The sequence below is a fragment of the Diceros bicornis genome, chromosome 34 (assembly GCF_020826845.1).
Source record: "Diceros bicornis minor isolate mBicDic1 chromosome 34, mDicBic1.mat.cur, whole genome shotgun sequence".
Classification (NCBI taxonomy): domain Eukaryota; kingdom Metazoa; phylum Chordata; class Mammalia; order Perissodactyla; family Rhinocerotidae; genus Diceros; species Diceros bicornis.
The window spans coordinates 17,290,287-17,316,073 of NC_080773.1; the positions used below are offsets into that span (position 1 = coordinate 17,290,287).

Sequence of the window (25,787 nt, forward strand, 5' to 3'; positions counted from 1 at the left end):
TCGAGGAGGCACAGAGTAAGGGGGAGGCTGCGGGAGGAGAGGCTGGGAGGGAAGATTGGGGGCACAGGGCTGGGAGCGGGATGGGAAAGACGGGGACCAGCAGGGCAGAGGGGTCTGCGGGAGGAGGTGGGATGTGGGGGGAGATGGCAGTGGGCATCAGGCTGGGCGGGTCCTGGGTGGAGTGGGGAGCCCCTTGGGCAGCGCCCAACCCCCTGACCCCTGTCTGTCTCTCCCGCCTGCCCCATCCTGTCCCCGTGTGTCTGTCCCGGCCTTTCTGCAGGGCCGGCTCCGCCATGGACTGTAGCTGCGTCTCCGACCTTCTCTTCGCCCCACCCGCCCTGCCGGCTCTCTGGACCCCCGGTAACTGGCCTGACCTCCCACCCACACCTCGGGCCTCCCCAGCGAACTGGTCGCTCCTCTGCAGCTCTCTCTCTCTTCCCCCTGCCTCCCCGGCTCTGCCAGAGTCCCCCCCAAATATAACCCCTTAGTGAAAAACTTGGCTAAAACTTCACAGTCAGATGTCCCTGCCACCTGCCTGCTGGGACAGAGGGTCTTTTGGGGGGTGGGTGAGATATTGAGGTTGGAGAGGGACAAGGATCCGGGGCCTGAGGTCCAGAGGTCTCTACCGCATACATCTCAGCCTGCTCCCACCCAGGACCTGCAGGCAGAGAGAAGCAGGGAGACAAGACAGACAGGCACTAATGGAGCAGGGATGGACCCCGAGGGGGCACTAGGTGAGGCGCTAGTGGACAGATGGACAGATGTGACTACCCAGGCAGGGGGACATGGAGACACCACCCAGCCAGCCAGAGCCCTGGGAGAGAGGACGGCTTGGTTGGAAGTGGACACTCAGAGCTGGGGATGTGGACAATAAGACTGGCTTGGATGTGCATTTAAGTCCAAGTCACACGCCCCGTACATGGGTAGTGTGTGTGTGTGCGTGTGTGTGCGTGTGTGGACTGAGACTCTGTGCCTGGTTATTTGGGGTCTTGGAGTGTGTCTGTGTGTCACACTTCAGTGTTTCTGGAAGAAGGGGGTCACACTGGGAGAGTGTGTGTCTGCACAGCATCTGTCTCGCTGTGAGCTGGCGTGCCTGCTTGTACATGCACAGCGGAGGCTACCTGAATGTCTCTGGGCTGGGTGTGTCTACATTTTAGGAGTGGGGGGGTGTCTGTCAGCTCACCGAGAGTGTACCTGCCTCAGTGGGGTGAAGAGCCTTCGGCTGTCCCTTATGGGTCTGCTGTGTGGTGAGGCATTCCGAATGGATGTCTTGGTGCATTCTGGGCTGTGTGGGTGGGTGCCCCCTGGGCCCCTGTGTTGGGGGCTGTGTCTGTATTGGTGCGTGTGTGTGGGTTCTCACATCTGTGTGTCACTGAGTGTGACTGAGTATTGGGGGCTGTCTGTCACGTGTGTGTCTGTTGCTGAGGTTGCGGGTCCTCTCTCTAGTGGTGTGTGTGTTTCAGCAGGTACAACACATTTGAGGACATGCATCTGAGGACAGGTGGTGTTTCTGGGTTGGGTTGTGTGTCTGCATGTGTGTGCCCAGTTGCACATTGTCATCTTTGGGGTCCTGTGGATGTGTCTGTGATACAGTTGCTTCCCCACTAGGACGTGTTCTGGGTGTGGAATGGGCCAGAGCCCACGTGTTGATGGAGCCCTGTCATCCGAGGTACAACTGAGTTAAGAGAAAAATTCTCCCTTCAGGGAGGAAACTGCCTGGCCTTCTCCAACCTGCAGGCAGGCAGGCAGGCATTAGCACTGCCTTTTATACACCAAGCAGCCTGGACACATCCTGCTCCTCCTTGCCTCCCACTCCTGAAATTCTAATAAGCCAGAGAGGGCAAGGAACTGCTCTGGGATCACACAGCAAGTGGATATGGGGACCTGATCTCCTAGCTCAGCATCCTCCTCCTCCCCAACCTCCTTCCTTCTTGCAGGCTCTTTATAGGCTAATTCTGCCTTCTGTTTTCAAGCCTGGGTCTGGGGTCTCTGAGGTGGGAGAAGGGAACAGAGGATGTGGCACAGGAGTGAGCACAGAAACGGGACCCTAGGTCCAGGGCCTTCTGGATGGGAGGTGAGATTTAGGGGTGGGCAAGACCCCCCCCATTTCCACCCAGCTTCTGGGCATATTCGGACAATGGAGTGCAGGACACCCATGAGTGTGCAATGCGTAATGCTGAGTGAGCTGTGGGTGTTACAGAGTGTGGGTGCCTGCATGGGGTTTGGAAGGCTGTCCTACTGTCATGGTGTCACCCTGTGTGTGCCTTTCTTGGTTGCTTGTGTGTCTTGACAGGTTGACACGTGTGTCTTGATGCTGCACTCACTGTCTCCACCACACTGTGTGTCATTTGGGCCTTTGGGGTGCTGTGTATCTCGTGTCATGGTTGTGTTGTTAGTGGGTCCCAGTTCTGAGGGGCCTGAGATGTGTAATTGTGAGTGTCGGGATGGGTGTGTGATGCTGGGTGTCTGCCGTGTCCACTTTGGTGGCACATTGTGCATGGTGTGTTGTGTTCCAGCAGGAGTGTGGCACTCTGGTGCATCTGTGTCCCCCGGTGTAGCTGGGTGTCCCTCAAGGGTGAGTGGACATCTGTGTGACGTGTGCTGTGGGCATCTGCAGACACACACTGCTCTCAGACCGACACAGCATGGATGCAGGGAGGGGACATGGGGACGTGAAAGGCATGTACATGGAAAGGGCCAGAGACAGGTGCACACAGGCCGTCTCGTCTGGATGTGCCAGGCTGGGTCATCTGGGGGCTTTGGGAAGAGATGGAGCAGGGGGCCAGGGACAGGGAGGAGGGGAGACAGCAAGAGACAGGCATTTCAGAGTGCAGGAGAGACCAGAGACCTCCTGGGGCAGGGGACCTCCCCAGGATTGGGGCACAGTGGGGACAAGGGCTAACCCCTGGGGTTGGGGTGCAGTGGGAAGAAGGGCTAATGCTGTGGAGGGGGTGTCCTTCCCTGCAAGCTGCCCCCTCCCACAGTCAAGAATGCAGGAGACTTGTCCCTCCCACACTCCACCCCAGGACACTGAACCTGGGAGAGTTGTGCCAAGGTAGGGGATCAGGCTGGAAGTGCCAATCCAGGGGCCCCGATGACTGAGTTCTCTCTCACTATTTGGACAATTTGGGGACTAGACACCAAGTAGCGTACAGAGTGGGAACTGGGTCTCTAAAGATGCCTGAGGCTGGGTGGCTGCTCATCAGAGACTGGGTGTTGGGGGAGGGCTGGACGCCTCCTGGTTCCCAAGTCCAAGCAGGACCCAGAGCCCTGGACTTGGCATCCTGACCTGCGGCCACTCCCCTGCTCCTGTCCCCAGGGTTTGCCTTCCCAGATTGGGCCTACAAGCCGGAGTCGTCCCCTGGCTCGAGGCAGATCCAGCTGTGGCACTTTATCCTGGAGCTGCTGCAGAAGGAGGAGTACCAGGGTGTCATCGCCTGGCAGGGGGACTACGGGGAATTCGTCATCAAGGACCCCGACGAGGTGGCTCGGCTCTGGGGCATCCGAAAATGCAAGCCCCACATGAATTATGACAAGCTGAGCCGGGCCCTGCGGTGAGGAGGGGCTGGGGGCCTGGACTCCCACTTTGCCCCTTCTCCCCTCACTGTCCCTCTGGACCCTACTCCCAGGGACTTCCCCTCAACTCCCTGGGGCAGAATGCCAGTGGAACCCACCACACAGGGCGCACAGGGCCGTGGCTCCTCTAATTACTTCCTTGAGAGTAAAAGGAAGGCAACAAGGAGGAATGAGGGGAACCCCGGGCTTTGGAGCCACACAGGCCGGGATCCCAGCCCCGGCCTCACCCCTTCCTTACCCTGGGACCTTGGTCAAGGGACTTCTGCGAGCCTCAGTTGCCTCAGATTGTTGTGTTCTGTGCACTGTGCCTGGCACTGTGTTAGGGGCCCTCCCCAGCATCGCCCCCCATTCTCCCTCTCCCCACAGCTACTACTACAACAAGCGGATTCTCCACAAGACCAAAGGGAAGAGGTTCACCTACAAGTTCAACTTCAGCAAAGTCGTGCTTGTCAATTACCCACTGTTGGACGTGGCGGCAGCCACCACGGGCTCCCCACTCTTGCTGACACCTGGTCCCTTTGGGGGAGGCCCTGGGCCAGATGCTCCACCCCTCACCCCTGAGGTGAGTTAGTTAGGACACGAGGGTCCCAGAATTGGGGCGTTTGGTGCCCCCCCAGCCATGAACCCCCTGGGGAGCGGGCAGCCAGTCTAAGCGGCACTGCCTCCCTCACCTCCCTCTCCAGACCCTGCAGACGCTGTTCTCTGCCCCACGCCTGGGAGAGCCGGGGGCCCGGGCACCCCTGTTCACCCCCGAGACAGACAAGCTGCGTCTGGACAGCCCGTTCCCGTTCCTGGGCTCCGGTAAGGGCCTGGGGGTCCAGGGGTGCCGCCGGGGGGATGCTGCAGGTGTTTGAGGGAAGGGATGAGCAAAGACAGGGAGGACAGACAGGGTGAAGGAAGGAGGCTGCTCGTGTCTGTGTGTATATGTGTGTGTGTGTACATGTATGTGTTTAAAAGCCAGAGAAGGCACGGAGGAGGGAACTGGAGAGGGGGACGGCCTGGGATAAGGGCTCTCAGGGCCACTAAAAGAAAGGGGAGAAGAGTAGGGGAAGTGGAGGAGATAGGGGAAGCCACGTGAGGGTGCGGAGATGCTGTGGGGGGAGAATGGGATGGAACTTGGCAGGGAGGTGGCACCGTTACTAATGCCCAGGCAGGCCCCCCATGGTATAAGTGTGGTCCAGCCTGACCCACCCCCTGTGCCCCCCAGGTGCCACTGGCTACTCCAAGCCCCCTGGCCTGCTGGGTCCTTATGGCCGCGCCTTCCCAGAGTACCCCTGGAACTTTAACCCATACCTCACTGGCCCCTTCCCCAAGTTGCCCCCTTCTCTCTACCCCCCGCACTTCTACCCTAACCCTCTGGCCAGTTCCCTGGGCCACCTGCCCTCAGCAGGGGCAGGGGGAGGCCCCACAGCCCAGCCCCTACTGGCTGCAACAGGGGAGGGCCTGGGCCAGGAGCGTCCCTCAGGCCTGGCAGCAGCCCCCCGCCTGGCACTGCCGGGGGCGGGGGGTCCAGAGGCCACACTGGGCGGGAAGGAGGACAGCGACTCGGAGCTGGAGATTACCGACGTCAGTGGCTGCAGCTCTGACAGTGAGGGTGATGAGGGCCCCCCTGTGCCCCCCAAAGCCAAGGCGGGCAAAGGGGGCGTCGGCAGCTGAGCTGGCATGGGGTGATGGATTCTGCCGAGGGAGGGACCAGGGCAGCCGACTGTGCAGCCTCTTCTGTCTTCTGGACTGCCCTCGATGTCCCGCCCAAGGCCGAGGACCAGCCCTCAGCCCCTCCCAGGGCCGGGGCACATCACTGCCCCAGTCTCCTTCCCCAACCCCAGAATGAGGGTCTCACCTCCCTCTCCAGAGGAGAAGAGGGAATGTGATGGCCTCCAGCCTCCTCCCCAGGTTCCAGTTTGAGGGGGGTCCCTGCCTGGCCCCACTCCCGAAGTGCAATACGGCGCCCAGCCTCCCCTGCCCACACACCCCCTGTGCTGTAACCTGCGTGTTTGTGTGGCCGTGACCCCCCCCTGTGCCGGCTCCAGTCCTGATCCCCCATCACACAGGCCCCCTGGGGACAGGGAGCTCAGAGCAATAACCCCGCCCCCAGCCCCCACCCAGGAGGGCACCCCCCCACAAGCTCCCCACGACCCCCAACAGCCACTTCCAGAGAGTTTACTACAAAAATAAAAGAATGGAAAGGAGCGTGAGATGTGGGGCACCCAGCGTTGTGAGTGATCATGGGGCTTGGGGGTGGGAACTGGGGGGGGGTGTGTGTGGGGGTGCCCGGGGAGTAACTGCTAAAACACAAGAATGAACGAATGAACAACTGAAGAAAGGCAAGAGGCAAAGAGGCAACGTGGTGGGACAGACGCAGGAAGGCAATGCCAGACAGTAACGGAGGGTTCCAGACGCCACAGGGCCCCCGCCCCGCCCTCACAAACACAGACCTCTCCTTAGATAATATATATTAAAAAATAAACCTCCAATTCAGGGTATAAAAACAGAGCAAAGGCACTTGGGGGTGGGGGGTGGCCCCCCCAGGCAATACTGAGATGGCCCGGGAAACTGGGGTCACCGTGGTGCTCCCTCGGAATGAAGCCCTGAGTCTCCCAAGCAGAAGGCAGGAGAGAAGGCCAAGGTCCATGGGAGGTTGGCAGGGCAGTGATCCCAGCTGGGCCCGCCCAGGCGTGGCCCCGGCAGCCCGGCACCCTCTCCTCAGGCCCTTGGGGTTGGAGATGCTGCAGCAGCTGTGCGGTTGGGGGTGGCCCTCACGTCCTCTCCTTCTTGCAAAAGGCCTGGCGGGATGTAGGAGAAGAAGGGAGACAAGGAGAGAGAGACGGGGAGAGGGAGTTGGAGATGGAGAGAAACAAAGAGGGGAGAAGAGAAAAAAGAAAAAAAAAAGGGGGAGAGAAGGGGAGAGAAAGGGAGGGTAGGAGAGAGAGAGACAGCTCACAAGAGCAAGGAACTGACAGAGATGGAGAGACAGGAAGTGGAGTTGGGGAGATTCAGAAAGACAACGATGGAGGGAGAGAAACGGATGGGGCTGTGCAGAGCGGTGCCCATTCTGGTTCTTCCTCCCTGGGCAGCACTCGGACCCCCTGGTCCCTCACTCACCTGCCTGGGGCAGGAGCCTCAGGTACAGCCAGGCTGGGGGATGGTGTTCTCCCCAAGCTGAGACAGAAGGACTCGCAGGCGACAAAATTCCTCCTCCACCTCCTGGTTGGGGGGTCATCAATGAGAGGGGTCCCTCCATTGAGTCAGCCCCTTCCTTCCCCACCCCCAGGCCACCACCTCCAGCTGTTTAATGGTCTCCTCCAGGCTGAGTAGCTCCTCCCGAATTTCCTGGGTCTGTGCCGGGCTCAGGGGGCCACCCCCTGGGACCCCCTCTCCTTCACGGGGAGGCCCCGCCCCGCTGTCTTCCTCCACGGGAAACAGGAGTTGCTTCAGGGACAGCACTGGCCAGGGGCAAGGGGAGAGAGTCAGAGGTGGAGCTGGGGCTGGGATGGGGAATCCAGAGGGGGACAGGTGAGGGGTGAGGGCTGGGAAAGAGGCCAGGGGCCTGCGGGCAGGAGGGGAGGGTGGACGCTGGGCAAGGCTGAGCTTTGGGTTAGCCAGGCCTGCAGATGGGTCTGGGGGATTCAAAAAGTGGTGCAGAGATGAGGCTGGGGCTAGGGTTGGGGAGAGGTGAGAGGGCACCAAGGATAGAAATGGGTCCAGGGAGAGGCTGAACTGAAGGTCAAGGAAGGGACGGAGGCTGCAGAAGGAAAAGGGACTTGGGGCACCAAGGATGGTGGTGCAGCTGGGGCGGTGGGCACGGTGCATTTGTTTCTGGCAGTGGGGCGTGAGGCAAGTTGGAAAGCACCATTTGGGCAGGTGGCGGCCCTGGAGGGGGCGGGACTGGGTTACCTTTCCCAAGGGCCTTGGCAGCGAGCTGGCCCTCAGGGCCGAGTCTGCAGAAGGGCAGGAGGGCGCTGGGGATTCTCTCGATCCGGCCTGGGCGGAGGAGCAGGGAGGGTACTCAGATCCTGCTGGGCTTCCTGTGGACACTCCCGCCCCCACTCGGTGCCCCTCAGGCTCACCATCAGCTGGGGGCATCTCACGGCCACAGCTGCCATTTTCAGAGCTGCTAAGCAGGGGTTCACGGGTGCTGGGGGGAGGAAGAGCTAGGTGACATCACGGCTTGGCCCCGGGGGGCAGCAGGGGCCAGGAGACAGAGAGCTGGGGGTGGGGAGGCCCGGAGACAGAGAGAGAGGTTGAGGCTGGGAGACAGGGAGCCAGAGGCCTGGAGAGGAGCCAGACAGGCAGTGGTGGGGTGACACATGCGCACGTATGCACACGCATGCACTACACACACACGTGCGCGCGCACACACACAGAGACAGGGCTGGACTTCGGGTTCTGGGGATACACAAGGAAGCTGCCCCCGGCCCCCCGGCCCTCCAGTTCCCTCCCTGGCCCCTCACCTGCTTGGGCTGGGCCGGTGTTTGTGGCGGGAAGCAGGGGCAGGCACCTTCAGGGATCCGGCGGTCTCGGTGATGAGGGCACACCAGCTGGGGAGACAGGCCAGCCCCTGGGCAGTCAGAGCCCCTAGAGTCTGTGCCACAGCCCCCCCCCCCCCCCCAGTTCCCGGGGACCCAGGGGCCTGGGCTTCTTTCTCCACCCGCGTTCCAAACCCAGAATCCCTCACTTCTTCCGCTCCGACACTGTCTGTGCCACCAGCTCGTATATCTGAGCCTCCTGGTCCCAGGTAAAGATGACATAGAAGGCTTTGTGATCTGCAGTGGGAGGGAGAGGCGGGGCTCAGAGCCAGGGTCACCCAATGTGCGCCCTCTGTGAGCACCAGCTGGAGGCTGCAAAGCCCTCAGTGATGCTGGTGCCCTCAGGGCCCGCACAACTCAATTTGCCCCTCCTGTGCCCTCCTTCCGGGCCCTCCCTCTCTCACGCCACAAGTCTCCCACCGGCTCCACCTACAGAACCCCTCGAGCCACTCCCACCACCGTGGTCCTGGTGCAGTTTCTTGGCAGCACATTTGCAAATCCCTCCTCACTGGGCTCCCAGCTGCCACCCCTGCTCCCCTACAATCCCCAAGTGGCAGCCAGGGTGTCTTCAAAATACTGATCAGAGCTGGCTCCTCTGTGCAAAAACCTGGGGCAGTTTCCCATCTCACGTAATAAAGCTGACAACCCGGCCTGGACCCTGGTCCTGCCCAGCTCTCAGGCCTCTCTCTCATGGCCTCAGCCTCAGGCCTGCCAAGCCTTCCCGCTTCTCAACCTCTGCAGCGGCCTCCCCTTTGCCAGAACGCGCGTTCCCAGCTCTCAGAGGGTCCTGCTCCCCACTCCTCAGGCAGCTCTGCCCGGGGTCCCCCGGGGCCAGGCCTCACCAGTGGCCACCTCCCGGGTCATGGCGGAGGTGAGCCGCAGCACCGGCCGCAGCATGGTCTTGCCGTCAGGTGTGGGTGTCAGTGTCCGGCTGTGCGACTTGAGTAGCAGCCGCTCGTCCTGGCGCTGGAGCAGCAGCAGCAGGTCGTCCAGCAGCAGCACGTGGACCTCTGCGGGGGGCGAGGCCCGTGCTCAGCACTCCCCACCTGAGGCCCACCCCCTTCAGCCCCCGCTTGCTGCCCTGGCGCTCACCCACAGCCTTGTCCTTTGTCACCCGCCACGTCAGCGGGCCCTCGTGAACCAACTTCTTTTTGGTGATGTCCAGGTTCTGCAGGCAGGAAGGAGTGACGGTTGGCGCAGGCAAGGGCGGGGCAGGGGAGGGTGGGGGTGACCGTGAGGCCAGGTACTGCAGTCAGGGTCAGGATGGGTACCCCAGCTGGGAATGGGGAGGGGGTCAGAGCTGAGGGGACACTCTCCCTCCCTGGGCACATTCTCAGAGAATCCCCTGAGAAAGCAGGGCCAGAGCAAGAGAAGAGAAGAGAAGGGGGGCCACCTTGAACTCGCTCAGCATGGGGTCGCTGCTCTGCCGCAGGTGGGACAAGTCCAGGCGCCGCTGATAATCTTTGAGCCGCTGGAACAGGAAGGGAGTGTCAGGCAACAAGCCAAGGGCTGAGGTTGACCCACAGTGACACTGTGGGGGACAAGCCGAGGGCCGGGCCTGACCTCCAGTGACCCTGAGGGGGAAGAGCTGAGGGCCAGGCCAATCCCTGGACAGGCAATGACCCTGAGGCGGACAGCCCAGGGCCGGGCTGACCCTTGCACACACATGCCCCACTGCCCTAGGCCTCACGCCACACCCAGGCTCACCAGCAGGTCCTCCATGTCACGCACGGCTTGGTTGACATGGTGCAGAATTTCCCGGCAGCACTCAGCCGCCAGCTCCACTTTCTCCCGTTCCGCAGACTGTTCTGTGGGCGAGGGGGAGACCAGCCCCAGTGAACCCCAACCTTCGAAGCTCCTGGTCCTGCAGCCAAGGTTAGAGACAGGAGAGCCGGGGCCCAGCAGGGTGACCCGGGCCCGGCAGTACCTGTGTTCTGCCCGATGCTCTGCAGGAGCAGGGGGTACTTGGTCAGACGCTGCATCTCTGTGGGAATCATGTCCTTCAGCTGCAGGCGGCGGCACCGTGGCCGGCTCTCTGCCTCCTGAGGGGACAGCGGCGCTGAGGTGGCCCACGCTTGGGCTTGCCTTGGGGACCGGGACACCAGTCCCCTCCTCCCGGGGACTCCGGGGCCCACACCCGCGCTCACCTGCACAAAGGCACAGAAGCGAGGCTCCTTGCGCTGTTTAGCTTTGAGCTGCTCTAAGGCAAACGACTGGCGGCTGCAGAAGCGGGAGGAGATTTTCTGGAACCATTTGCCCTCAGCACCATCAAACTACAGCGAGATTCAGGCCAGGGAAGTGTCTCAGGTGGGATTGGGAAGAGCAGGGCCTTGGGGATGGCAGCCTAGACAGGAGGACAGGGCTAGGGGCCTGGACCCCCGGGTCTTGAGGGGGGAAAGGCCTGAGACCTGGCCTTCTGGGGCCTGGATTCCAGGTCCCTGGCTGGGAGGAGGGGATAGGGGCTGGGCTGGGCTGGGCGCCCTCACCCGGGCCAGCAGCACATCTCCGATCTCCTCAATGAGGTAGCCACTGTCCTGCCTCCGCTTCATCAGGTGGTCAAGGAACAGGGCTGCGGGAGCAGAGAGGAAAGGGAGAGCTCTGTCAGGGCCGAGAAGACTGTACATAGAGCTACTCAGGAGCTGGTGGGGTTTGGGCTGAGTCTGATCCAGTGGGCCTGCCCCCTGCCATGCACTTGTTGATGTACCCCCTAGAATGTGAGCTCTGGGGGTCTGGGGCGGGGTTGTCCCCAGTGCTAGAACAGAGGCTGCCCACGCTAGGCTCCAGGTCTAGTTGCCAAAGCCGCGAAGGAGGGAGCTGGCGGTGGGGTGTGCAGTGGGGCCGCGGCCTGGTACTCACAATGCACCTCGATGAGCTCGTCCAGGCTGGGGAAGATGTTCTGTAGCTCCTCCTGGGAGAAGAAGCCCCCTCCCGCCATGGGCTGGTAGAAGAGGTCGTGCAGCACCCGGAGCATGCGCACGTGGGCTGCCTCCGTCACCAGCAGCTCTGCAGGGTCACCAAGCAGGAAGCATGGTTGGGGAGGATGCAAACTAGTGGGGGGCGGGGGGGGGGCGTCTGAGGCAGGCTGAGGGAATGAGAAGGAGGGGACAGGATGGGGACAACTCTCTCTGGGTGGAGTTATTTGCCCCTGAAATAGCCATTGAGGATTCCCTGACGCACTGCTTTTCCCTTTTGGCCATGGCAGACAGCCAGGGTGACCAATGGTTCCAGCTTGCCTGGCACCAGCACTGGTGGGTTTCCCAGGACATGAGATTTTCAGTGCTAAAACTGGGCAAGTCCCAGGTGAGTTGGTCGCACCACCACTAGCAGGCCTGCAGTTGTGTTTATGTCTAACCTTCCAGGAAGTTTCTCAGCCTTGGTTTCTGGCAGAATGATTATTCCCTCTACACACAAGTTGATAGCCTCAGATCCAGAGGTCCCCAGAGGGTGCATGCCTGAGTTCCAGGGTCCCCAGAAGTCCCTGGAGACTAAATGCATGATTCTGTGTGTTATATGTATTTTTCTGGTCAGAGAAATTGCTATGCTGTCCGATGTGGTAGCCACTAGTCATTTGAAGAGCCACTAGCTCTTCAAGTTTTAATTAGTTAAAATGAAATGAAATACAAAATTCAGTTCTCAGTTGTACTCGGCACATTTCAAGCACTCAACAGCTATTAATTGGCTGGTGGTTACCATGTTGGAGAATGCAGATATTGCACATTTCCATCATTCCAGAAAGTTCTGTCCAATAGCACTGCTTATGTTTTGATCTTATCCTTAAAAGGACCTGTGACCCAAAAAGTATTCATCTACTGCCCAAAAAATTCTGAATGAGTACCCTCCTTGCTATTAAGTAATCTGTAAATAAACTTCCAAACAAGCTTCCAGAAAAGTGTTCTACTTTTGCCAAACATTCTCTACACACAATTTGAAATCACAGAAAAGAATCAACATGGGAATGATACTCCCATCATCTCTCTGCCCAAAAGCAAGCACTGCTAATAGATTATCTTCCCAAATGTTTCCCTGGGGAATCCATCTTTCCCTGGAGCAGTTAAGAGCATGGTAACAGCAGCGTTGCATTCAAACGCTCTTACTTTGTGCCCAACCCTTCACGCTAATCATCTCATCTTCATGACATCTTTTGAGGTGGGAACTATTACTGCCCACGTTTCACAAATAAAGAAACAAAGGCTACGCTGGAAATACAATTTTATATACTGTTTCCGGTTCTTAACATCAGCACTGTCCTGTACTACTAAAAATTCTCTGGAAATATCACTTTGCCACCACAAGCCCGTTTCATTGAGGGGCTGTTCTACAATTTAGTAACAAAGGGCCCTCTGTCAGACACAGGCTGTCTTCAAGTTCTGTCTGTTATAAGTGACACCCAGACGGACATCTCCCTGCATCTGCCTCTCTCTCTGCCACAGTGGATTGGGTCCTACGTCACAGTGGGTTGGAGGGGGTGGCACTCACCGCTGATGACCTCTTGCCGCTTCACCTGGCTCTTGGGCAGGCTGTGCAGGGTGTCTGGGGGGACGAGCTCCCGCCAGCCGGGGGGCTCCTCGGGTTCCAGCTCTAGTCCCGACCGCCCTGGCTCCCCCTCATCTCCAGGCTCGGGGCTGTGGGACAGAGGCCTTGTTAGGACCCCAGCTTGGGGTGTCCCAGAGAGGAGCCTTCAACTCCTTAGTGTCCAACCCCCTCTGTGGCCTCAGCATTCGATGCTCCCCAGGTGGCCCATGCTGCAAACCACCCCAAATTTCTAGAAAGAAGCGTCCCCCCCGCCCAGTGACCACAGTTGGCCCTCAGCATCCGATACCCAGTTCTCTTTGACTCTGGCAACAACAACTCCCACCCTGCCGCCATCCTCCCTGACTCTCCAGGCTGCCTCAGCAGATAGGGGGGAGGAGTGACGTACGTGGCTCGTCGGGCAGGGCCAAGCACGGCCGTGGCAGAGCTGGGGTCCATGTCCACGTCACTCCGGGAGCGGCCCCCACCCCGGCCCTTAGCCCCGAGGCTGCCCCGGGAAGGCCGGCGGCGGTCACTCACCCGCAGGCTCTCCGAGCGCCCCAGACGCCCCGATAGCCTGGACCCCGAGGCCAAGAACAGAGTCAGGCAGAGACCAGGACAGAGACAGACAGAGACCAAGACAGAGACAGAGACAGGGAGAGACCCGGACAGAGACAGAGACAGGGAGAGACCAGGACAGGGAGAGATGGGAAGAGACCAGGACAGGGAGAGACAGGGACCAGGACAGGGATACGGGAGACCAGGACAGGGATCAAACATGCAACAGAAGAGAGAGTCAGAAGGAGCAGTGGGATTTAGGGGTGCTGGGGCAGTGGGGGTGGTCAGGAGGGATACTGAAATTTGGTGGGGGAGGGGAGGGGAACCCAGTTTGAGCACAGGACTGACCCCTCCCTTCCCTGAGGCAGGGGGATGGGGCAGAGCTGGGAGTTGAGGTGGGGAAGAGGGATTCAATACTTAGCTCTTCAGCTGGGAGGGTGATGTCCCCACCCACCCCTCGCAGGGGTGAAGGGGAGGGGGTGGCCCATGGGGAGAGGGGAGGGGCTGGGAGAAATGGGGGAGGGGCTAGCCCTCCCCCCACCCAGGGCCCAGGCACCCACCTCTTCCACCTTCTGGGGAGAGAGGGGCACAGGGTCAGAGGTGAACCCAGATGGAACCCAAGTCACCTCCCCACACCCAACAAAGTGCCCCCAAAGCAGCGGCACAAGGACAGGCAGGGGGCAGAGCCTGCCCCCCAACTGTGAGGGGGACAGGGCCCCCAGGCAGGGAGCACAGAGGGTGGGGGATTGAGGGCAGGGGCACCAAGAGGCAGGAGCAAGGCAGCCGGGCTGGAGGCTTAAAAGAGAAGGGAGAACGGTTGCAAAAGTGAAGGGGTGCAGGGAGAGGGGCTGGGAGGAGCTGGGGCTGAAGACAGAGGAAGAGGAAGGAGGAGGAGGAGAAAGGGAGGAAGAAGGAGTGAAAGGGGAGGAAATGAGAAATGAAGAAGTAAAAGAAGGAAAAAGAAGGGAGAGAAGAGGGAGGAGCAGGGCAGAGTGGAGATGGCTCGGAGGCAGGCAAGTGCAAATGGCAGCGCAACCCCCAACACCCCCCACCTCTCACCCCGGCCCAGGAAGCTGGTTCCTGTGCCCAGACCCCCCTGCTGACCCCCGGCCCTGGGCACCTCTCTGTATCAGCACCCTCCTCGGTGCTCTCGGCGGGCGCTGGGAGCTCCAGGCTTGCTGGGCCCTGCGGGGGTGGGTCCCCCAGCTCCAGTGGGCCATCAACACCTGTGGGGGTGGCAGAGGAGAGCAAGGCTGGCTGGAAGGCCCCTGTGGTGGCGAGACCCACACTCTGGGGGCCTCAGTTTCCTCCGCCATGGAATGCAGGGGGGGGGGGGTGGCTAAAGCTGTCCCATGCCTGGCAGACACCAAGTAGCTGCTCTGTTGTTAAGTGGGGGTGATGGACAGATGGAAAGACCACTGAGAACATGGCAGCTGGGACCAGGTGGGTGAAGATGCCACAGAACTAGGGGAGGAGACTGGATGCTCTGCTTGACACCTCCACATCCATCCATTCTCTAGACCCTCAATGGTGACGTGCAGGAAGAGGATATACCCCATTTAGAGAAGAGGAGACAGGCTCAGAAAAGGGAGTGACTTCCAAGATGAAACACAAGTAAGGCACAGAGCCAGGCTTTGAACCCAGGCCTGGTCAAGTAGTTGTCTGAGATCCAAGGGGCTGAGGGCCACAAGGACTGTGAGAAGTGAAGTTAGCCGGGCTGGTGGGCTCATTATCTAAGGGACTCAGAGAGGGTTCTGGGAAATGAAGTCATAGGGGCTCATGGGAAATGCAGTTTAAGGAGGTGAGACACAGGTCACCAGGACAGAGGTCAGAGCCTGGGGGGAAAGCTGAGGAAAGGGTAAACTGAGGGAAGGGGGTGGTTATTAATAACACTGGTGATCAGGAGCAGGGAGGAGCAGATTTGGAGAACCTAGGGGGCAGTTTCGCTGGCCCCAAGTTGATATCTGAGGGGCTGGCAGCACCACTGCCCTGGGACCAGGTCTTCATAGAATCCTGGTCCAGGAAACTCTCACCTGGTTCCCGGTCGGGGCTGTCCCCAGACAGAGGGTGCAGAGAAACTCCGGGGGTGTCCTGCCCAGGAGCCCCGACATTCCGGTCCCGGGAGGGCACCCCCAGGCCTCCCTTCCGTTCTGTAAGGCCTGGCTTCTCAGCTGGGGAGACAGCGAGAAAGAAAGTGGGAAATGAGACTCCAGGGACTCTAATTCACAACGGCCTGGGGGATCCAAAACACTGTGCTCCAGCCCCATCCCCCTATCCCCCCATCATGCAGGAGACACCCCCCCACCTCCCTCAGACCCAGGAGGGCTCCCTCCCTCCCCTCTCAGGTTCCCAGGATGGAAGCTCTGGCTTCAAGATCATTACCATCAGTCTCGACTTTAAGGTGTCGAAAATCCGGGGCTGAAATGAGAGATGGGACTATGAGGTGGGGCTGGTGGGGGACGACATGGGGAAGTTGGGGTGCGGCTGAGGCTGGGCACCTCACCTTGTGGCTCTCCCCGGTTCCAGCGTGCGGCATCTAGCAAGCTGCTCAGTCCTTTCTTGGTCTTGGTCGGCTCGTCTGACCGCCGGTTCCCCATCACCTGCGGGAGGTGGGGGGAGAGGAGAAGGGGCTGGGCATTTCTGAGATGGCAACAAAGTGAAATCGGACCCCAGGGGTGCAGAGTCACGAGGCTCCCCAGGGGGTCTCTGGGGAAGAAAGGGCCAGGTTTGGACACTCAGGGAAGCACCTTTTTTCGGAAGAAATTCCTCCCTGACTTCTTGTCCCCGCTCTTGGTCCGCACTCCAAGGTGCCGCATGTACAGGCCGATGGCGTTGACCACAGCGGCACTGTGGGGAGGGGATGGTGAGGCCCCCAACACACACAGACGCGTACACTCCCATGGATGCACACACTGCTGCCCTCACAGCTTTCCCCTCCGTGCTCGCTTCCCACCCCAATCCCAGAACCACTTCCTGCTGAGTGTCTGAGGAAAGGAGAGAGGGCTCCAGAGGACTGGGCCGGGGATGTTGCTCAAAGCTCAGGCCCCCAAGCCCCTAGGCCCCCAGCCCCTCCTCCCTTGGGCCCAGGAGACTAAACCCCTCTCCCCCTGGCCTCTCTGTTTCCATCACCTCTTTTCTTCATCGGTAGAGATGGTGTGTCTGTAAAGAGAAGGAAGAAGCTTGTGACAAATTTGCTAAGCCTGGGGTCCCTGTCCACCCAGCACAAATATCCATGTTGCTGTTCCCTTCAAAGCTGGGACAGGGAGAGAGAAGAGGCAGAGAGGGGGTAGTGGAAGCAATGGGGAACGAGGATCACAGGAGGGAGGAGACCCTCTCAGCAGGGCAGACGGGGCCCAAGCGCCAGGCTTGAACACAAGACCATGGACAAGACCAGGAAACTACAAGGAAACCCCAAAGATAGAAAGGGAAGATGCAAACCAGATGAACTAAAGTGCCAGGGGGACCCGGAAGTCAGAGGACAAGCCCAAATGCTAGGAAATGAACCCTGAAGCTGCCGAGGGAGCCCAGAAATGGAATGGGGCAGCAGAGGGCACCCCGGCAGCTGGCCCCACTCACTGCATCTCCTCCAGGTGGGTCAGCAGCTGCTCGGCCACATGCCGCTCCCGGGCCTCAAAGCTGGCGCGGTCCCGCCCAACCCAGGCCTCCAGCTGGGCCAGCTCCTGCACCCAGGGAGTCATGCCCATGAGCCGCTTAGAACGGAAGTCCTCCAGCTGCCGGCTGACGGCTGCCTGCTGGCTCTGCACCACCTCCTGCACGAATTGCCGCTGGATGTCCTCAGAGAGGAATTCGGGCCGTGTGCGGTCTGCAGGGACATGGTGAGAGGCTACGGGCCAGTTCCCTGGGGCCCGGCTCCCCACCCACCCTTGGCCTCCAACAGGAAGGAAACTCTGCTGTCCAGGACAGCTTGGGGGTTTGGCCTTCCTCCCTGGGGCTCCTGGGAGGGCTGACCCCAGCTAGGGACCTCTCCCTCATCCTATTGTCCCCTCCTCTCCTTACCAAGTTCAAAGGCGACAGAAGCAGGGACTGGCACCCGCAGAACCTGCTCAGGGGAGAGAATGGAGTAAAAGAGAGGACTCAGGAGTGGTGGGATCAAGCCTGGTGGGAATGATGGTCTGAGGGGAGGGCGTGGTCTAGGGACACCAGGCTGGCCCAGCACAGGGTCTCCTCAAGCCAGCTGCCCTCCACACTGCCCTCCATGCTGCCCTTAGCGGGGCGGAAGCGGGGAGGAGCAGGGTGGCTCTCCAGGGCCAAGGGGAGGGGCGACTGGGGCCCCTCGAAGGTGTCTCTCACCGCGACCTTGTCCAGGAAGCTGTGGTAGAAGTCGAGGAAGGCCTTCTTGACCTCCTTTGGGCCCAGTGAGCCCAGTATGTCCGCGTGCAGGCAGCAGAGCTGGGGAGACAGAGTGGGACCTGTCCTCCCTCCCCTCCCACTCAAACCACACTCCTCCTTGGAAAGCCTCAGGGCTCAAATGCCACCTCCCCTGGGAAGTGCTCCCTGATCTCCATCATCCCCTTCCCGGGGCCACCATGACCATTTGCTAATTTTCTATCCCGTGAAATGGTTCTCTGTGGTTCTGTGTCCTCCCACTACCACCACCACCACCAGCTACGCTAAGAGGGCTAGGAGTATACTAGATGCTGTTCTAAACCCCCTACATGCATTAACCTGTTCATTCATAGAGACTACCGTTATCCAATTTTACAGATGAGAAAACTGAGTTCAAGAAACTTGCTCAAGGTCACACAGCTAGTAAGTGACCAAGTTAGGATGGGAACCCAGGGAGCCTGTCTCCACTATACTCCATTGCTTAGAAATACTGTGCATAGCCTGAGAGTTAATATGTGTGTACGAGGTTCTGATGCATCTAAGTCCCAGACAGGGTCCAGGACACAATGGGTTCTGGGGAAGTATACAAGTGGATAAGTGGGGCTCACTCCTTCACTCATCAAGCGTTGCCTGCGTGTCAGCCTTATGCTGGGTGACACTGGCAATGCAGTGGGGACTCCAACCTGTCCTGGCTCCTGGGTGGCTCTCGTCAGGTAAGGTCTCAGCGTGCTAAGGGCTCACATCAGTGAGGGTGGGACTCTTTCTCTACTGTAAACACTTTCAACAAATCTATGTCTGCCCTATCCTATAAAGGAAAACTCCACAAGAGCAATAGGAAGCAGCCCAGGGGACCACAACTATCTCTAGGCTACTCCCCAGGCCGATGAGGTGAGGGAGTGGCATGAGGACAAGTGTCAAAATACCAGAGGTCATCTGAGTCACTCCAGCCCAGCCCCTGGCCCTCAGTTTCCACATCTGTAAAAAGACACGACAGTCAGCACCATGGCCGAGTTCCAGGAGCCCGAGTTCTAGAAACTCCCAGGATCAGGAGGGGGACCCTCTTGCCCTGACGGCCAGAGCCTCCATGCACCATGGGAGGGGCAGCCACTTTACTGGAGAGAAGGCAATTTCCTATTTTCTTGCCAGTTTCTCTGAAGCTTTGGTGTCAGTCAATGTGCTCTTCTTTCTGTGCCTCCAGGCGTCCCTCCCTGGCATTTTCATCAGTCTCCTTGTTTTCTGGAGGGCTCTGCTATGCATTTCCAGTACAATGCCATGTACTGGGCTAACCCCCATTCGCGGCCTGTGTTGGGCTGCCCTGGGTCTTCTTGGGATAGGACCCTTGTCCACAGAGTCCCCCTCCAGCCAGCGCTGTGACTTCGTCCTTCCTAAAACACCTGCTGGATTCTCTAGACTCTGCAGGTGTGTCCAGCGGCACGGCTCTGCATCTGCACCTCCCAGGAGTTTTCTGCCTGATACAAGAGGTTTCTGGATCATCGATTACATTTTCTCTGCCTTGTGAGCTGCTTGCGGTGGTTCCTTGTTTCTGGACCAGGGCCTCCTGTGCCACCTAGACCTGGGAAGGCTAACTGGCTTTCTCCCAAGCACCAGCCCTAAATGAATGACTAGGGGCACCTGATGAGAATGCATGGAAAAGGATTTGATTTCCAGTCCGTGGGAAAGGGTACTGTCACTGATGGGTGATGCTGCCACAGGCAGGGAAAGGGGGCGGGGGGCGTGGTTTCTGCCAGGCTGCTGGATTCCCTGTTGCTCTCTGCATGGCCCTGCTGTGTGTACTCTCCCGGCCTGTACTCACTGCTCACTGAGATTTATATGGGGCACCTGCAATCTTGTCTAGACCACATGGCAGGCTTTCTGGCTATTTCCAGATCTCATGCTGTGCATTCTGGATCTGTTTTCCAGACGCTCTCGGCTCACCTTCAGTGGTCTCACTCATTGAACGCTGTGGCCTGTCCTAGCCCCAACCCTCCCTGTGCCTACCCAGCCCCGCCCTCACCAGGGGTCCCGGCTCGAACTGCAGGGCCACGTGCTGCAGGAGGGCCATGAGGTGGGCTGGGCGCCGCTTCACCTGCTCCAGGCTCTGGAACTGGCTGTTTTGCTCCTCTGCATTCTGGGGGTGAGGATGGGGGTGGGGGATGAGGTGAGACAGTGGGGAGCAGAGGAAGGGCTTTGGGCTTGACCCTCCCCCTCCGTGGCACTTCCCAAAGGATCCAAGCTGGGAGGAGGGGGATGATGATGTCTATGCTGTAATGGTGGCAGTCATGACAGGTACTGGGGACAGTGGATGAGATTTAATGTTATAAAGGTAGGTGATGAGGACAGACATTAGGAGAGATGAAATGGGGATCTGTGGTGTAATCTGTGCTGTAATTGGGGGGGCAGCGATAAAAATTGGGGTTCGAGTAAAAAGGCTGGGAGTCTGCTGTAATGGGGGGCAGCAAGAATGGGGTGAGGGGACAAGGAAGGAGGTACCGGGAAGGTAAGAGAGAGACAGGCAGGGAGAGGAGGCAGGGGGACAGCAGCTGAAGATGGAGAACTGGACCTAAGGCAGGAGGGGACACTGAGGAGGGGACTTAAGGGCTGGCTCCAGGGGCCTGAGACAGAAGGTATTCCACCCTCCTTCCGCCTCACCGTCTCCAGCTCATTCTCAAAATCCTCGTCCTCAGCCCCGATGATGCTGACGGGCACCAGGCCAGGCCGGGGGTGCCCTGGGGCCTGTGGGAGGGGAGGGGTGGCTTCAGCCAACAGAGCTCCCCACCTCATAGTCCCCCAGTCCCCTCACCCCTCAGCCTCTCCACTCACCGCCCCTCGGGCGACGTCTTCGGCCTCCATGGGCTGTGCAGGGCTGAGGGAAGAGGAGGGGCTGCGGTTAGCGGGGTGGGAGGAGGCAGCAGAGGGCGGTTACTCACAGATTCCTGGCTCAGGTGTGAAGGTGAGTAAACAGCCTCCCCCCACCCTGGCCTCCGCAGCTCAATGGGGCCTCTGTGTGGCGACAAAGAGCTCTTCAGAGCCCTTCAGAGGCCAGCCGGGGCGGGAACCCAAGGACAGGGAGCCTTGTTGGGGGGGAGCTGGAGGCCCAGGAGCCTGGGTCCATGAGAGCTGTGGCCATGAGAGCCTGCAATTTGGGGTCCCTAAGCAGGAGGGGGCTGGGGGCTCAGACTTTTGGATCTGAGGGAAGAGGGGGCTGGGGGCCCGGACTCCTGGGTCTGAGGGAGGAAGGGCTGGGGGCCCGGACTCCTGGGTCTGAGGAGGGAGGGGCTGCGGGCCAGGACTCCTGGGCCTGAGGGAGGAGGGGCTGGGGGCCCGGACTCCTGGGTCTGAGGGCTGGGTCCTGGGGAGACAGGGCATGGAGGAAAGCAGAGTTGGGAAGGTTAAAGGAGAGGTAGGAGGGAGATAAGTGGGGTGTAGGGGGATCTCCTCTGATCTCTGATAGGCTTGGGGCAGGATGTTGCCTCTGAACCCACCAGCCCCACTTCCTGTGACAGGAAATCACAATGGCAAATCCCCCAACCCCCAACTCTCTCCACATAAGAAAACAAAACTCTGAACCCTCCTCCCTCAGAGACCAAGAATCCCGGAACCCCGAAATTCTTTCCCTCAGGGACGTGGTATCTTTCCTGGCTTCCAGTCCCAGACAACAAGGGACTGTCCGCACCCTACATCCACCTATCTTGTCAGCTCTCCTTTCCTCAGACAGCTCTCCCTGGCTGTCTCTCCGTTGAATCTGCTTCATGTCTTTGCCTCTCGTCTCCCTGTTTCCTCATTTTTCTCTCTCCCTTCCTTCAGACTCGTCTCATTTTCCCCACCATCTCTGCTTCCCCTCCCTCCTCCTCCCCCCTCAGCTGCTACACCCCATCTCTGCTTCAGTTGCTCTGTCTTTCCCCCATCTCTCTTCTGTCTTTGCCTCTGTTTTCCCACATCTGGTTTCTGCAGCCACCTTCCTGCACCTCTCCGAGTCGCCGTCTCATGTGCTGTCTCTCATCTCTCTCTCTCTCTCCTCTCTTGCTGTCTCTCCCATCTTGTCTCCCTTAGAGTCTCCACTTCTCCCTGTGTCTTCCCACCAACATCTTCTGTGTCCTTAATCAGTCTGACTAATGCCACGCGAGCCCATGTAGGCAGGAAGGAGCTGTGGAAACAGGGGTGGGGTGGACTAGTGGGGGAGCTCTCCCCACAGCCCAAAGCTATTTATAACCCTAGTCGCCTGAGACCCACCCTTCCCTCTTCCACAGGCCTCCCTCTTCCACAGGCCTCCTCCCTAGCACTCAATAAATGGTAGCTGCGATTTTGATTATGATCATTAAACAATGATGTTCTGCAGTGTCCAAATGCCATCCTATGGGTTCACCCGAGCAGGCATCATTTTTATTCTTTTCCATAAAGTGTATTTGTCCAACATCCAAACTTGGGTAACTTAAGATTTGAGCATTGTTAAATGTTCACATAAATAAATTTGCAAACCAATGCAGAAAAATAACAGTAATTATTTATTATGAGAGCCGGACTTACATAGCACATGCAGGGTGCTGAGGATGGCTCTAAGTGCTTCTCACATAGTAACGCACTTAACCTCACAACCACAAGCACCCTATGCTATTACTATTCCCATCAGAGACGGAAACCTTCACCAGGCCACCAGCTGCAACTTCTGGGCTGGAAAACATGACCACGGACATGGAGGGTCCATGCTTGTCCCGCTCAGGGGTGGAAAGGTTCCACAGAGGTGGGGAGATTCCAAAAGGGCAAAGGAACACACGTTATCCAAGCGAATGCTCAGTGCCAGACAGGCCCCGAATAATGCACTTGACACTATTATCTCCTTTATTCCTCAACACAATAAGATGAAATACTAGCTAACACTTAATATGCCCTAGGTGCCACTTAAACGTATGTTCCAGGCACAGCATTACTGCTTTATAGGTATTAACTTGCTCAATCCTCTCAGTGACCCTGTGAAGTCAGTATTATTATTATTATCCCCATTTTACAGAGGAGGAAACTGAGGCACAGATTATAAGGGACAGAGCCAGGATTCAGACCCAGGCAGTATGGCTCCAGAGTTTACACATTTACCTACTGGAAAGTGCTGCTTCAGAGCATGGGGAACCCCCACCCAATGTTAGGAAACTAAAATCTGAATCAAAGCTGAGCCATATCTGGTCTCCTTATGAGGTCTGGGAAGTCAGGGATATGTGGGCACTGTGGTCTGGGCAGGACGGAAGCTTAGGCTCGGCTGCTCCACAGAGGCCTGCGGCTCAGAGAGGATTTGGAGGGGGAAGGGCGGCTGCTTAGGAGATAGATTCCCCACAAAGGCTGGGGAATTATAGGTTGAAGCTGTCAGATGGATCTATAGGCAACAAGGCCTGTGGTCCAGCAGAGGGGGTGCTGTGTGCATGGGGCTGTGGGGGGTCGGGGCAGGTTTAGAAGGTCGTTAGAGGTGGGGACTCCTAGAGCAAAGCAGGCACATGGGTGGCTGGGTTCCATGCAGGGCTCAGAGTCTATAAGATACTGGGAGGATGGCTCTGGTTTCCAAGAACCTCTGGAAGCCTTAACCTAAAATATAGAGTAGTCAAAGTGCGTCTATCAGGGGCCCTTGGAATGTATAAAGCCCCAAATTCTGGTTGACACATGGTAGGTCTCCAAGGATCCGGGGATCACACAGAACCAGGATTCCATAGGGAAAGTAGCCAGTCTATAGGACCTCTGGAGACTTAAAATGGGACCAGAATTCTATAGAAGCGTGTGGTGGTCCCCGAGACCCAGGATCTACAGGGTCTCGGATTCTAGGGATGCTACTGATCTATGGGGATCCTACGTGTGTAAGGAGCCGGGTCTCCATGGGGGGCTAGTAGGAACCTGGAGGGTCTACACGAGCCCCAAATCATACATGGGACATGGCGGGTCTACACGGGCCCCAAATCCTACAGGGGACGTGACAGTGTGCACGGCTAGGGATGCTGGGGCAGACGTGCGGAGTCAGGGTCTGACGCCCGCCGGGGGCCGCGTCCCTCACCTGCTTCAGGTCGGAGGAGAAGCCACCGCAGCCGCCAGAACCGAGGCCTCCGCGCGCCGGCTCCGGCCTCCCCCACCCCTGCCTGCGAGTCACTCTAGCCGCCCCAGAGTCCACCTTTGCTTCCAGCTCCACTCCTCCCGCCAGCCGCTCTAGCCCGGCCCCTGCCAGGCTCCTGCCCAGGCGACTCTACTCCTCCTGCTGGCCGCTCTAGCTCTCCACCGCGCCACGCTGGCCCGGTAGGGCCGCTCTGGCCTGTCTTGGAGGGCTGGCGTTTCCGTATCTCGACTGCCCCCGAGATTCTCCTGGGCCCCGCCCCCTGCCCCCTGTCCCCCGTCTGGAGGTGGGGATGCTTCCATCCCCTCCGCCAGGGCTCAATCCGAGATCTCGGAATCGCCCCGGCCCTTAGCCCCCGGACTGAGGTTCCCGCCCTATCTGACCTCCCTAACTCGAGGACCAGGTGAATTCCTAACTCTCGTACATTAATTCTCGCCGCACTCCGCACCCCCACCCCCGCACACTTTCCACTGCGGCCGGAAAGCAAAAGTCCTGGGTTCGAGCGTACCTTTCCCTCTGATATGCAGTGTAACCTGGGAAAAGTAATTACTTCTCCCCCGGCCTCAGTCTTCCCATCTGTACAATGGAGGAAGATCTCCAGCTCTGTCTCCTACAACCCATCTCCCAGGGTCTAATTAATGGTGTAGAAAAAGAGCTCTCCAAGAACGCGTTCAAACGCGTTCTGCAATTTGCAGCTTCACCGCGCCCTACGGCGTTGTTATGGTCGTTTTTATTTTTAGGTGGCCCTAAAGCATGCGGGATTGGAGGGCGGCGCTTAGCGGAAAGTACCTGCGAGTTCAAATCCCAGCTCCACTCGGTCTCAAGATGTGTGTGCCCTGTGTGAGTCGGTTCTGCTCCCTGGGCCTCAGTTTCCCCACCCGTATAATAGGGGTGATCATCTGTCCTCTGTTGGACAGTGGGAGGCGGCCTTGACCCCGGCCTCGCACCCCTCATCCCCACTGGGCACTCGGCAAGCATTACTTCTCCGGTCTTTGCCCCCTTTGACAGATGGGAAAACTGAGGCACAGGGAGGGGCGGTCGCGGCTCAGTGGGGCCGCCAGGAGGCCCCTCCGCGGCCGGCAGCGCCCCAGCCCCTCCCTCCTCCCCCCGCTTCCCCTGGCCGCCGAGGGGAGGGAGGCCGGGCGGGGCCGGGGCGGGTGTACCTGGTGTCCGCGCGGGGAGGTGACCGGCGGGGCGCCCGAGGTCGGGCTCGGCGATCCCGGGCCCTGGGTCCCGGCTCCCGCTTCCTGGCTCTGGCGGGGCAGGAAGTTGGGGCGTTTTTCCGGAGGCCCCCGCCCCGCCGCCCCTCCCCGCTTCCTGCCCGCGCCCCGCGCCCGCCCGGCACCTCCGCTTCCTTCCCCTTCTTGCCGGCCGCCCGCCCCTCTGTCCCAGCCCCGCCCGGGACCCGCGGGCACCGGCGCCGCCCCGCCCCGCCCCGCCCCGCCAGACCTCTCCCGGCCTGTCTGTCTGTCGGTCCGCAGGGCGCGGCTCCACGTTTCTCACATCTGCCCGGCGTCCGCCATCGCCTCCCTGGCGGGCCTGGGGGCGAGGCTCGCCCTGCGTCCGCCTCAGTCTGCGCAGCAGCCTCCCCTGCTCTCCGTCTGTGTCTCTTGGTCTTCCTTTCTCTTTGCCTCCCTGTGTGTGTTTCTGCCCGTGTCCGTCTCTCTGGCCCTGGCCCTGTCTCTCTTTCTCGCTCCCCCTTTCTCCGTTGGGGTCTTTCCCTCCCGCTCCCCCGTGTCGCTCCTCCTCTCTGTCACTTTCTGCCTCAGAACCCTTCTCTTCCCATCTCTGGGTCTCTGGGTCTTTCTGCATCTTGCTCACTCTCAGTCATTACCCCAACTGCTGCTTTCCCGAGATTCTCGGGAAAAGGGGGGTCAGCCTCTCCACATCCATTTTTCTATGGACCCTCCTTTCCTTTCTGTCTCTTCCTGCTGTCTCGCAGCATCACTGTCTCTCCGATTCCCTGTCCCCTCATTGTCTTTCTCTTGCTCTGTCTCTCTGTCACTGTATCTGTCTCAGTCTCTCTCCATTCTGTATCTCAGAAACTCCACATCTCTGTCATTGCCCCTGGGTCTCCCCACCGTCCCCAATTAGGGCCACAGACTTTCCAAATCGCTCTGCTAGGGGTCCACTCCCAGAGAACAGGTGTGGCCTGGCTGGAGTCAGAATTCCATACTAGCCCCACCAGA

At 59.3% G+C, this 25,787-nt stretch overlaps 2 protein-coding genes across 8 annotated transcripts; one reads left to right on the plus strand and one right to left on the minus strand.

Moving 5' to 3' along the window:
• Nucleotides 1–293: 293 nt before the first annotated feature.
• On the plus strand, nucleotides 294–5,620 carry ERFL (ETS repressor factor like). Its single transcript, XM_058529468.1, has 5 exons — nucleotides 294–360; nucleotides 3,320–3,554; nucleotides 3,943–4,138; nucleotides 4,260–4,377; nucleotides 4,784–5,620. Exons 1-5 carry the CDS (start codon nucleotides 294–296, stop codon nucleotides 5,230–5,232), a joined length of 1,065 nt encoding a protein of 354 aa, XP_058385451.1. The 3' UTR covers nucleotides 5,233–5,620.
• A 394-nt stretch (nucleotides 5,621–6,014) lies between these two features.
• On the minus strand, nucleotides 6,015–24,966 carry ARHGEF1 (Rho guanine nucleotide exchange factor 1). Of its 7 annotated transcripts, none has more exons than XM_058529450.1 (30): nucleotides 24,944–24,966; nucleotides 24,762–24,851; nucleotides 20,337–20,379; nucleotides 20,166–20,249; nucleotides 19,531–19,644; nucleotides 17,481–17,579; nucleotides 17,187–17,229; nucleotides 16,746–17,013; nucleotides 16,299–16,328; nucleotides 15,917–16,016; nucleotides 15,673–15,769; nucleotides 15,552–15,587; nucleotides 15,203–15,340; nucleotides 14,290–14,395; nucleotides 12,579–12,724; nucleotides 10,959–11,105; nucleotides 10,589–10,671; nucleotides 10,250–10,375; nucleotides 10,030–10,144; nucleotides 9,810–9,910; nucleotides 9,496–9,573; nucleotides 9,195–9,270; nucleotides 8,945–9,112; nucleotides 8,252–8,339; nucleotides 8,028–8,114; nucleotides 7,644–7,711; nucleotides 7,471–7,557; nucleotides 6,856–7,019; nucleotides 6,679–6,780; nucleotides 6,276–6,359 (listed from the first exon to the last, which is right to left on the minus strand). In XM_058529450.1, exons 3-29 carry the CDS (start codon nucleotides 20,364–20,366, stop codon nucleotides 6,697–6,699), a joined length of 2,763 nt encoding a protein of 920 aa, XP_058385433.1. In that variant the 5' UTR covers nucleotides 20,367–20,379; nucleotides 24,762–24,851; nucleotides 24,944–24,966; the 3' UTR covers nucleotides 6,276–6,359; nucleotides 6,679–6,696. The 7 variants fall into 7 exon arrangements, with proteins under 7 accessions (XP_058385438.1, XP_058385437.1, XP_058385433.1 ...); XM_058529456.1 differs by lacking the exon at nucleotides 24,944–24,966 and adding an exon at nucleotides 13,021–13,188 and having other exon boundaries at nucleotides 16,746–16,992; XM_058529452.1 differs by lacking the exon at nucleotides 24,944–24,966 and adding an exon at nucleotides 21,482–21,660.
• Nucleotides 24,967–25,787: the final 821 nt, after the last annotated feature.

Bases quoted from the DNA above. Each gene is read 5' to 3' on its own strand.
- ARHGEF1 (XM_058529456.1), bottom strand. From the start codon at position 20,366: ATGGAGGCCGAAGACGTCGCCCGAGGGGCG. The intron at 10,672-10,958 runs GTGAGTACCAGG...CTGCTCCCGCAG, and splicing joins CGAGCTCATCGAGGTGCATT to CCCTGTTCCTTGACCACCTG. The intron at 7,558-7,643 runs GTGAGCCTGAGG...TCCTCCGCCCAG, and splicing joins TGAGATGCCCCCAGCTGATG to GCCGGATCGAGAGAATCCCC.
- ERFL (XM_058529468.1), top strand. From the start codon at position 294: ATGGACTGTAGCTGCGTCTCCGACCTTCTCTTCGCCCCACCCGCCCTG. The intron at 361-3,319 runs GTAACTGGCCTG...TCCTGTCCCCAG, and splicing joins GCCGGCTCTCTGGACCCCCG to GGTTTGCCTTCCCAGATTGG. The intron at 3,555-3,942 runs GTGAGGAGGGGC...CTCTCCCCACAG, and splicing joins AAGCTGAGCCGGGCCCTGCG to CTACTACTACAACAAGCGGA.